This window comes from Vulpes vulpes, chromosome 1 (assembly GCF_048418805.1).
Source record: "Vulpes vulpes isolate BD-2025 chromosome 1, VulVul3, whole genome shotgun sequence".
Lineage (NCBI taxonomy): Eukaryota > Metazoa > Chordata > Mammalia > Carnivora > Canidae > Vulpes > Vulpes vulpes.
In genome coordinates, this window is record NC_132780.1 from 124,793,728 (window position 1) to 124,806,132 (window position 12,405).

General features: G+C 50.3%; 1 protein-coding gene across 50 annotated transcripts in view; it reads left to right on the top strand.

The window, feature by feature from the left end:
• Positions 1-12,405, top strand: part of KALRN (kalirin RhoGEF kinase) — a 656,402-nt gene that overhangs the window by 278,737 nt on the left and 365,260 nt on the right. For all 50 annotated transcript variants that reach the window (XM_072725283.1, XM_072725286.1, XM_072725313.1 and 47 more), the window contains exons 8-9: positions 2,799-2,930; positions 6,129-6,359. In XM_072725283.1, coding sequence (XP_072581384.1) covers positions 2,799-2,930; positions 6,129-6,359 — 363 coding nt within the window. The remainder of the gene's footprint in view (positions 1-2,798; positions 2,931-6,128; positions 6,360-12,405) is intronic.

Here is a 12,405-nt window from a genome sequence, read left to right on the forward strand (position 1 = left end):
GGTGAAAATACTATACAGTTGCATGCTCCTGATGAACTCTTCCCAAGTCCACATTCTGTGATGTCACTTGATGGCTTGAAAAAGACCAAGGTAGAAGTTTTACACCATGGGAATCATTGAATGCCATAAACTAGGGCTTGATTTATTGTTTTTGTTGATTATCTGGAGTCTTAAAAAAATGAGGAAAAACATATTTTGAAGTGCAGACTAACCTTAAAAATGTGTCCTGTCTGTAGCTCTTACATTGTGAATAATAGCACACCAAATTGAGGAAATATTCTTCTGATATCCAAAAACTATTATTCCACTTAACACAGAAGTCACTCACATCACTGATGAAAGAGGAATGCTCTGATGTAAGCCTTAAGGTATTTTTCACTTTTGTATTACCCTTCAACATAAGTGAATATATCAACTAGCTTTCATACAAGTTTGTCATTCACAAACGAAAACATTCTTTGAGAATCAGTTGGCTTTATAGAATTTATAATAAGGAGCATTGTGTATGTTTTTATTCTCTGTAAATTATGTATTACATATCCTTTATATCAGTAAAGCTTACAATAATACAATATCTGTATTACGCACATATATGTATACACACCACACACACACACACACACACACACACTGATGATTAAACATTTACTAACACACCACTGCGAAAATCACACAATCTATAACAGCTGGGATTTCAACAGAGATGTGTCTGACGTTAAAGCTTGTGGTTTTCACCTCTAAATTCCTTTCTTTGTATGACATTTGGGTAGCCTACAGATGGTGGAGAGTCCTAGATGAGGTCATACCTTAAATCTCTCCCCGTGTTTTACCCACCTAACATGGAAGGCAGCATGGTATAATTGAAAGAGCCTGCGCTTTGCAGCCAGGTACGTGTAGGTTCTAATCATTAACTCTTAGACAAGTCACCTCACCATTCTGGGCTTGTTTCCTCATCTCTAATGCAAGATAATCATAAACCTTACAGTGCTATTATAAGAATGAGGTGGAACATGTAAGGTGTCTATTGTGCTTTTTAAAATCCTAGACATGACTACTGTATTTGTTCAACACAGTATCTCGGTATATTTGTATTTCCCTCACCCGTGTCTGTTTCTACCTGAGACTTCCCAAAGACTGAAATACTTGAGTCATAAGTCAGGGGCCCCACACGTTGAAAGGCATCTAGGCCTTTTTTTTTTTTTTTTTTTAAGGATGATGGTGGTAGTGACTGCTAATGACTAGTTCACTCCTAGGACCAGGAGAATATTCATGTCGAATGGTAGGGTTCTCTCTTCAACCCTACCATTTGCACAATTTGTTCAAAGTTTGTCCAGATTGGCAAGGGAGATTCAGTACTTCCCTTTCTGCCTCTCCTTGAACTAACCATTCTGTGGGGTCTGCTATAGGACTCTTGGTAGGGCGTTACAGAGAAATCCCAAGGGCCTTGGAGAGTTGCTTTCAGGTGCCTCTGTAAAATGGTTATTGGTAGAGCAAAGAAGTTTCTGAGATGATAGCAAGGTGTATGCAACCTGATGCTGGATGGCACCTGGCAGGCTTCCAGTTTTGTTAAGCTATGACCTAATGGGATAAAGACATACGGAATGAAAAATCAACCAGGACAGCCACCAGGCCAGGGACTGCAAACTGACGGACACCAGGACTGGAACTGAAGCAGCTGCAGAAAATGCAATGCCAGAACCGAGAGTAGCTGGAGGAGTCAGCTTCTAGTTGATGTTTCCTGACTTGGACTGCTTGGGATCAAGACCAATTTTATTTGTATCTATTTTTTAATGCAATTTCCTCAGGTATTTCTAGTCCTTCGGGGAAACTCATAAACCATGCTTCTTTTTAGCTGGGGGAAACAAACAAACACACACCAAACAACAGATTCAAGGCTATTTTTTCAAGGCTATTATGCATTTATTTAGGCAGCTCTTTATTGTCCTCATATGGGCTGTTCTAGGCAACGAGATAAAAAGGCATTTAGGCAATTAATTTAAATGGAGCTGTGCACCCAGGCGAGAGGAATCACAGACAGAACCATTCCAGACTGTTGGGTGAAGAATTATTTGCATTTTAGAGGTGTGTTTTTCCACCTAATAAATCCGAGTGATTTCAGTTAGCTCACCTTTTGTGCATGGAGACCCATAGTCTTCCACAGTTGTTAATTTTAATTTTTAAGTAATTTTATGTCTGTTGAGATCTCCATCTATACGTCACATCCCAGGAACCAGCGCTGCCATAGGCACAGTGGAGTCTGTCCCACCCCTGAGCACATTGACCCAACAGTGGGAATCTCATCCAGCATTAACCTCCACCGCCGGTGGGAACGGCCTCTGCAAGTTCCCTGGGGTACCTGATGGCCTCGTATGAGCTGTTCTTTGTTCCTCTTCACAACCCATTATATGTGTGTGACAACATTCCGGTTATACTGCACATAGGACAAGCGTGCATAGGACAAGAGGCTCTGAGGTACCCATGTGATGTGGTGAGCTGTTCCCACACATTCTAGCCAGTGTGTAGATTAGCCTGTCGAACACGTAGATGGCTCCCACCCCAGCGGTTTCTCAAGAGTCATCTTTGTGGAAACCACACTTCTCGCAGAGGTGCTTCGTCTGACTTCTTTCAGGGGGCTGGTGTGTTTGTAGAATTAAAGAAAAAACTCCACCCTCTGCAGTGGTCCCTGAGGCTCCCAGAGGTCCTGATGCTTCTTCCCAAGGAATCTGGCCGGCTCCACGAAATCTGCCTGTTGCCCACCCCCCGTGCTCCACACTGACCCAGTTGCTGTCTCCTTTCAGTTCCTGTCAGGAGTGGACGCCTGGTGCAAGATGTGCAGCGAGGGTGGCCTGCCCTCTGAGATGCAGGACCTGGAGCTGGCAATCCACCACCACCAGTCCTTGTACGAGCAGGTGACCCAGGCCTACACAGAGGTGAGGACTAGACAGGACACCCAGGGGTCTCGGGTGTGCGTGGGTGTGGGTGTGTGGCGAGAGCACTGGGTTGGAGTTGGGAGAAGAGAGAGGCCTCTTTCTCTCCCTTTGGAGGCCTCTTCTCTCCCTTTGGAGGCATCTTCTCTCCCTTTGGAGGCCTCTTCTCTCCCTTTGGAGGCATCTTTAAGATCCTTGATCTATGAATGATGAGGTCTCTGGCCAGGAAGCAGAAACAATGCAGCCATCAGCAGGCGCCACCTTGTTGCACGTGTGCATGTGCACACGCACACACACAAACCTTCCTCACCTTATGTGTGAAGACCAGACTCTCTCCCCTAGAAGACGAATATAAGAAAGCAAGGCTCCGCTCCTCAGTTTGCTTTCTGGCTGGTGAACGGGTGTGTACACACCAGCTCTGCTGCCCCTTTTATGAATCAGCTCATCAACAAATACCAATGTTCTCACGAGAAAGTCCAGAGGAGAACTCACCATGGGGTAGAGATAAATGTTTACAGGAGTGAGAAGCCGCCATGGATGTGAAGGACAAATTAAAAGACTCTTTCACTGAAAAATCAAAGGCTGGCCACATGGTTCAAGTTAAGAAGGGGGCGGAAGCTTCTTGACTTTGCTTTCCAAGGAAAAGGAAAGGGGCATGTGGGGGCATCTGTGTGGACATAGACAAGTGGATGAGTTGACTGGCGTGGATTCTGAGGAAGAGGCTGAGGGACATAAAGCAATGGGGCAATTAAGGCAGCCGGATGAGGAAGGGGAAAGCCAATTCACATCTGGCCCATGGGGCAAGGAGAGTTGGGGCAGTGCTTTCCCAAGTGGGTAAAGCTGCATGTTCCTGGGTCCACCCCAGACTGAATCGGAATGTCAACAAGTGGGACCCGGAACCTACATTTTAATAAATATTACCACGGGGCAAATTTGGCATATGCGGAAGTCAAGGAACCGGGGGCTTGTGGGGGAGGATAAAGGTTTTTGCCAGAGTCCGAGCTGAGGTTGCCTCTCGGCCCCCCTGCTTATTGATGTGACTTCGGGCAAGTTGAATACTCTAGCTCTACTGTCTTCTGTGAAATGAAGGTGATAACACTGGCCTGTGGCTTGAAGGATCACAAAGATGGCACATGGAACATGCGCGGCCCTGGGCCTGACAGTAATAAGTGCTAAAAAAAAAAAAAAAAAAAAAAAAAAAAGTAACAGGTTTTGTTAGTATAGGAGGCAGGGAGGAGGACTCGTGAGCCAAATCTGATCTCATCAGCCTGGATCCAAATGGCCGAGGGCTTTCTCTGAGAACAGAACTGTGCCCTGTGCCCCTGCCCACAGGTCAAGAATCTCTAAATTTACTCCTGTAAGACATAAACACAGAGCCTACAAGTGAGGTTACTGGTACACTTACACATTTCACACTTGTGGGGGTGTCCGTGTCAATACACAGAGAGACCCAGGATTTCTCCCAGTGTTTTCTGAGGCCCTAGCGCTACGGGACAGACATTCCCTCCAAGCCCACTTCAGAGGTCAGCGGGCTGTCCCTGCCTCGTGCAGATGTGCACTGCAGCAGAGGACTGGGGCCCTAGCGACCTGGATCTTAGGACGTGGCCTTCGGTCTCTAAGCACCCCGCCCTGGACGTAGCGCCAAAGACAGCACCTGCCCAGAGTTCCCTGAGGAGAGCTCTCCTGGGTTTGGACGCAGGATCTTTGTCTCATTCACATCTCTGGAGGGTGCTGCCTCCATATTACTGACGCGGCCCCTCCCCTTGCCCTGCCCTGGGGGTGCCTTATGGGGGGAGGGGGCAGGCCTGGTGGGATGGGGTGGGTAGCGGTAGTCCCCTAGGTTGGCCGTGTTCCTCCAGCCAGGCTTCCTCTCCTGTCTCAGCTACAGAACTCTCTACCTAGTATTCCTCTTCCTCAGCCCTCGCCCTGGCCCCACACCTTTTCTTTTGCCCTGAGAACAGGGTGTAACATGCCTTTGTGTTGCTGAACCCTCAGCAAGCCAGTATCAGGACCCGAGGAGGGGTGAGGGGAGGCCGGAGCACAGCAAACAGCTCCTGGGTCATCATCACAGGCTGCAGGTAGGAGCAGACCCGCCTCCCCCCCTTGCTAGAAGGAAAAGGCCACTTCGACTCCAAGCCAACTTTGACTTCATCGTTAACCGAATTAATTGAGGGCCTTAAAATCCCCTAATTCCCTGGTCACCACTGATTTCAACTGGAAAGCCGCATGCTCTCCCACGTCCTCCGCCAGCACTGGAGAGCCACAGGGGTTGACCAGATGATGCCCCTTTACAGAGAGGCGGGTGCCCTTCATTGTGCCAGGATTCCAATAAGGAATGACAGGGGATGTGACCCCCACTGGTCTCAGCACTGAGTGCGAATGTTGGGAGGGATGCAAGAGCATCGCTCTTGAACCTCCAGTCAAGGGGTGGGTCCCTTACCCTGCACGCTCTGGAAAGAGGGGGTTGTTAGCACTCTCAGGAGGAAAAAAGGACGTTATAGAGAAGGAGAGCAAAAGAAGGATAAATATAAAAGAAAGAAAATGAGGAGGAATTAAGGAAGACAGGAGAGAGAGCAATGATGATGATAAAGGTGCTGATGGTGAGAACAGAACCAGGAGCCAGTCCTCCCTGCCGGGGCCTATTCTGGGCACGCTGCGGGGAACCCGCTCAACCCTTGCCGCAGCTCCGGGAGGTTGTCCCTTTACTGCCCCTGTTCTACGGACAAGGAAATTGAGGCCCAAAGGGGTCCAGTAACTTGCCTCTGGTCGCACATCTAGAAGCTTAGGGCTGGATAGAGGCGGTGAAGAAGAGGGAGAGAGGTTTATGGTATTAATTTATATTTGCTTCATTTCGGAAATGAGGTGCTGCTGCTTGACCTGCTCAGGGAATCAGTCAAAATCCTTATCAGGTATGACGGACCAGGCACCGTTCTAAGCGCTGGGGACAAATGAACAAGGCCGAGTCCCTGCTGGGTTCAATGGGGATAGAGAAAGAGAGAGACACTGATTGAGCTGCTCCCCAATCCCAGGATTCAGGATGCCCCCCCCCCCCGGCCCCAGGCCAAGGGGTGAGCGCCGGGGCAGTTCTGGCTGGCATATTCCTCAAGTGTCCCTAACGAGGGGTCCCCAGGCACCCTGCCCTTGCCTCTCTGTGCCTTGCCTGCTCCTTGACTCCCTGGACTGGACCTTTCCTTCTTGCAGGTCAGCCAGGATGGCAAAGCCCTGCTGGATGTGCTACAGCGACCCCTGAGTCCCGGGAATTCAGAGTCCCTCACGGCCACTGCCAACTACTCCAAGGCAGTGCACCAGGTGCTGGACGTGGTGCACGAGGTGCTGCACCACCAGCGGCGGCTTGAGAGCATCTGGCAGCACCGCAAGGTGCGTCTCCACCAGCGGCTGCAGCTCTGTGTCTTCCAGCAGGACGTGCAGCAGGTAAGGGGCCACCGCCCGCACCAGGGCATCTGTCCCGGGCAGGCGCCCAGACAGCCGATTTAGGAGGGAAGAGGGCAGTTCAGCGCCCCCCTCCCAGCTGCCTTATCCGCTCCCCCTCCCCCGGGCACCATCTGGACTTGGTAGTTGCATGCTTCTCGCCAGAGCAGCTCTACAGATGGGCCTTCTCACTCTCTGGTGTGGGCAAGGAGGCTCCGCCAGAGACAGGGCACCTCCTGCGGCTACGTGGCACCGTCTTTGGCGGAGAGCTCGGGTCTCACTCAGTCATGAGCTCTCTAGATGACTCCAGGGCCTGGGGGGGCCATTTGAGCACTGTCAGGGTTGGACCGCACACGGTGAACTCACTTCTCAATCAGCGGTGCAGATGGTCTGCTAAAGTTGGGGTGTGGTTGGGGTACAGGGCCTTTAGGGGATTCTAAGGCAAGGTTTTACTTGGCAAATGAGATTTAAAACGCGGGCTATTAATGATCAGAGGTTATTTCTGGCTTAATCTCTCTCTTTGCATTATTGTACCAGTCATAGCTTTTCCCCTTACTGCAAATGATAAAGAAATGGTTATGTTTTGACCATGAAAGGACAGCCTTGCCATGAATACGCCTTTGAATGAAATAACCCATTCATTTTTCCCTCATATTTTCTCTGTCTTCTTGGGGACCCCTGGGAGCTGGGTTCTAGTTTTGATATTCTGGGGGATGGGGAGCGCCATGGTTGGGAGCTGGTAACTGCAGTTGGGGCTTAACACCACCTCCCTGCTGATTTCACTGCGAGAGGCAAGGGTCAGGGCACTCATGCTATCAGACTCTCCTGGGGCCAGTACATAATCTCAAGTCATATAAAATAACATTTCACACGCCGGGGAATCAGCCACGTATGGAAATATATACATGGACACCGTGAGCCAGCTGGACAGGTCTTTGGCATGTGGTCCCCTTCACAGCTGCTGTTGGGAAGGGCCCCAGGGCTGGGTGCCCTGAGACCGAGAGAGGCTGGAGGGAGAGCAGGACATGCTATTCCTGGCTGTGACGGCCTGGGAGGGGGTTCACCTTGTGACCAGTCTTGGGAGTAGACCAACCTTCAAGAGTGTCTCCAGTTTTGGGCTGCCCTGACTTTGCTGTGGGCACCCCTGCCCCACCCTGTTAGTCTGGGACAAGTGATTGAGCCATCAGAGGTGACACCTCAGCCTCGGGAGAGATGGGCACTTATGTGCTGGCCCCAGCTCCCAAACCCTTGTGGAGCCTGCTGGGAATGGAGAAGCAAATGAGTCAGTGGCCGACTGCTGCCATCTGGAACTGTCCAGATAAATACATCATCCCAGAGCACAGGAGAGCACGGAGTCCATCTGTGATTGAGACAGGGTGAGGTGCCAGCCTCCAGAGGCACACACAGGGGTGTTATTGTTTCAGGGAACTTGGAGTGACTCATGGGGGTAACCAGGCTGCAGGTTGTGCCGTGTCCCTCTTTGTCCTCCTGCTGTATCCATGGCTGTGCCTCCAGGATGAGCTCTGGGGAGGGACAGAGGGGCTGCAAGAGGGGGCAGGCTAAAGGCCTCCCCAACAGGAAGGTGGCATCCAGACTTGGATCATCTCCCAGACTTTTCTGTGGCCGCCATGACATCAACACTAAAGCTAGGGGGAAAAAAAAAGTCTAGTAAAGCTACACCTGTGGCCATTCTACATCATGCTCTTAAAAATGAGAGTAGTTTTGGAAATGAGACGCTATCAGTTCATCTCTATTGCATGCATCACGTTGTTGGCACTGAGCAAAGGCAAGTAGAACGACGTCGGGTGGATGTGATGGGTTCAGATTTTCCATGAGGACTGAATCCCCCCAGGATGGTAATTCCGTTGTTCTTTTCAGGCTATGTGACTCTCACTTCTGGAACATAACTTCACTCACCATTGTCCCACACAGGCTCTCACTCCCCACGTCAGTGACACTGGGAGAGACATGCAAAGGAGAGTGTGGAGGAACAAGGGCTGCCAAATCTGGTAGGGAGTCCCCAGTGCTTACCTCCTACCCTTGTGCCAGTCCTTAGTGCCCAGCAGATGGTGGAGCTGGTGCTTCAGAAGGCTTCTGGACATAACACACTGAGCAGTTAGGGCGAAAGACTTGGACTTTGGTCTCCTGACCCCCAGGAACTTTATATATTCCTCAGCTTTATTTTGCATGTCGCATCTCATCTATTCCCTATCTCCTTGAGAGTAGAAACCGTGGCTGCTGCTTCTCCGTGCACCTGACCACTCTTAGCTATATCTGATATGAAGCTGGGGGTCTCTTTATATTTGCTGATTTGAGCTGAAATTATTATCAGAGGATCCCCAGCTTCTGTTTCTGTGAGGTGAACACCATTTACCCCTCCCCTCAGCCCACCCAGTAGTTGCTAGTGAGTGGCTGGAGCCTGCCCACAGGTGTGGTGGTGGTAAAGTTTTGAGGGTCCCAGGTATTTAGAGCCAAGGTGGAGGATACAGGGACATAGCCTCAGCACTCACAAAGCATGCCGGTGCTGCTCTGTTATCCAGAAAGCTCCATGTTCTGCAGTCGGCCTACAAATGCACTGCATTACGTCCTGGCAAGATGCCTAGTTCGTTAGAATGGCCTAAGACATACCCGTTCGAAAAATCTAAAGAACAATTTTATCAGAACGGGCCACTCAGTGTGCAGGGCCGTAGGGTATTGATGGGACGGTTATAGGCAGAGGCATGAGAAGTCAGAGTTGGCGTCTTGAGGGAGGAAAGAATTGACAACCACATAGTCCAAGATCCAAGACTCTTGGGCACATTTGAGCTCCAGAGATGTTTGCTCGGCAGCCTCAATGGAGAGCTTGTGAGCTAGCATCAGTGGCTTCAACACAGAACGGTGCCTAGGAATGCAGGTTCTGCAGTCAGATATCCTGAGTGTAGATCCCATCCCCCAAGCCTTGGCTGTGTGACTGGGCCAGGCATTTCACCTCTGGTGCTTCCACTTTGTGCCCCCTGAAATAGGAATCGACTCATCGGACTGAGTGAGATACAGATACAGGCTTAGCACCCTGGCTGCCTGGCAGGTAGTAAAGCTTCCATCAGCATCGGCCTTGTCTGGGGCCGTAGCCACAGCCTCTGAGTGGGACTCGGGCGCCCCCTGGTGCTTGTGCTATTGGGGACCCCAGCTTGATTCTCCAGTGACTGTTTTGGGGGGTCCGCCGAGTTCTGTTTCGTTCAGTGATAAAATCTGAGCTGTCAAAGACCTGAGAGGCCATCTAATCTAGCCTACCATGTGATCGAGGAACGTGAGACCCAGCGATGTGAAATAACTTGGCTGTCACCACACAGCTCGTTAATGCAGTGCCAGGACCGGCAAAGTCTTTGGGCTCCTGGTCCAGGTATCCTATAGGAAAGCCACACGAGAGAGGAGCCAGCTAGACAGAGGAAGAGAACAGGGGGAGACACAGGAAGCCCCCAGGCGTGCTTCTATAGAGAGGGGAAAGACAGGCAGACACATGCACACAGCCCAAGACAGGAGGGAGACAGAGACAGCCAATGGGGGCAGAGGAAGAAAGGGAGAGAGACTGGAAGATGGAGGGCAGAGAACCCCACATCCTTGGGATGGGAGGAGACAGAGAAAGATGGGAGGGACAGAAGATAAAGAAGCAGGGCATCCTGCTGGTGGAGGGAGAGGGCTGGAGAGTGCTCCGGCCTCTGCCTACCTGACTGCTTGTCCCCTTGCCAATTCCGGCCTGGTCTTTGCCCAAGTAGGAATATTTTAAGGGCCCAAAGCAGAGTAAAGCAAAGAGATGAAAACCAAGGCTAGACACGAGCGACAAAGAGATTCCACTCAAACCCCTGCAGTCAGAATGGGCCCGTACATCCCCCTTGGATGTGGGTGCTCTCCCTTGAGTCCCAACAGATGTGCTCAAGTTTCTTTTCCCTGCTGGGCTTGGAGGCAGTGGAAGTGAGTCTCTAAGGCTTAAACCGGAGCTGGGCTTCATTAAGCTGCAGAAAGGTGCGGATGGGGCACCCCTGCGATCCTATCACTAGCAGAATACTTTTTTTTTTTTTTTTAATTTATGATAGTAACACAGAGAGAGAGAGGCAGAGACATAGGCAGAGGGAGAAGCAGGCTCCATGTACCGGGAGCCCGACGTGGGATTCGATCCCGGGTCTCCAGGATCGTGCCCTGGGCCAAAGGCAGGCGCCAAACCGCTGCGCCACCCAGGGATCCCCAGAATACTTTTCAGTGCTATCATTTTTCCTGTTTAGCGTGGGACAGCACTGACCGAGTCCATCCCAACGTCTTATTTCCCCCTAACTCCTGTGTGTTCCCAGGGGTGTAAGGAACTGCTTCCTAGCCCGGATAAACCTGACTTTGTGCTGAGAAGAACAAGGAGTGGCTGGAATCTTGATCCTTCCGCTAGGTGCAGATTCCATTCCATTTTTTTCCATAGCCAGAGCATCTGTTTTGAATGCTCTCTGCAGGCCATCTTGTTTTGCCGGCCTTTCTTCTTCTTGTCCCTCTGTTGTTTGCAAGGATGAATCGATGAAATGCTTTAGCGCACCTCCTGTTGGCGAGGCCCTGCGCTGGGAGTCAGGCCCCTGTAGGAGGGGCACACGCTGGCCATGTTCAGGGCCAAAGAAGCAAAATAACAGTGTCCTGATGGAGTCAGAGCAAGGAAAGTTCCTGGTGGTCGGAGTGGGATGGCAGTGGTCCTCGGAGCCGAGGCAGAGGAGATGGAGCTGGTGTTCCTGGGGACGGCCGGGAAGCAGAGCTGAGATAGAGCCAGGGGACAGGAAAGAGGAAGTCCAACTGGGTGCCCACCCTTGGCAGGGCAGGTGGGAGGTAAGGCAGGAAGGGTGAGGCATGGTCTCGGTGCTGTGATGTTTGGGGCTCCAAGGCCCTCCCTTAAGAACAAAGCCTTTCTTATAAGCAGTCCAGTCAGGTGAGCTAGTGAGGGGCCGGATTTATCAGGCTCAGTGGCTTCCCCGTCTGAATGACTGTATCAGTATTAAAGTCCATAGTTCCTGTGCTTACAAATGAATCCCACCTGTGCCTGTCAGTTTTTCTGGAGCCTCACGTAGAAAATTATAGGTTTTACTATGTCAGTTCCTGCCTGCCAAAGAATATGTAAAAAGGATTTGAGAGTAACATTTTTTAAACTGTGGATATTCCAACTTTTACTAGCTGTAGTGACTCTACCCCCTTAATCACACTAAACCAGTTTGGACGTTATATGATCCCGTGGACAGCTTCGCCTAATAAAAGGTGAGTGCTTTGGGCTGCACACGGAACGATTAGCTAGAAACAAGTGACCAGAATGATGACAGGTCTAGAAATGAACTCTTCTGATAAGAAAAGATTAAAGCGTCTAAGAAGGAAAATGCTCAGGGTGTAGTTCCAGAGAGATAAAGGAACACAGCCAAGGGAGAACCACCTGGAAAATTTGAAATGCCAGCTGCTTACTTGTTGGGTACGTGGCGGACAGGATTCAAACATCAGAGAGATTTTGTTACTGGAATGAAATGTGCCTGTAAAAGTTGTACGGTGTAAAGCTCGAGATTCATCATCTTTCTGAGTACCCGTGATTGAGCTTCTAATCTCTTCACTTGGCTTTTCTTAATTAATCTTCCTGATAAGGCAGGTGAGAGTTTGGTTCCCATCCTACTGGGGAGAAAATTGAGGTTTAGGAAGGTTAAAGGAACTTGCCTAGGGTCACGCTGCTGGTAGCAGAGTAAAGATTGAAACGCAAGTCCACCTCACCTCTGGGTCCTGCTCTTAGCCTCTCTGCTATGCTGTAGGCATTATGCTAGGTGACTGGAATGCAGAGGGACCAGGTCCCTGCCCTTGAGGGGTTTGTAAATGAGTGTGAGAGTGTCATTGCCCAAAGGGCCCCCGTAGATTACTTGGTTCCAGTGTATGAGACATGCCCAAGGTCATGAAGCCCACAGCTGAGATTCATCCCCAAACTGCTTGTCCAGTAAGGCCCACAGGTGACAAGACAAGTGCTGCTTATACCCAAACACCCTTTCCCATCGGTTACATCACTGTAAAATTGCCC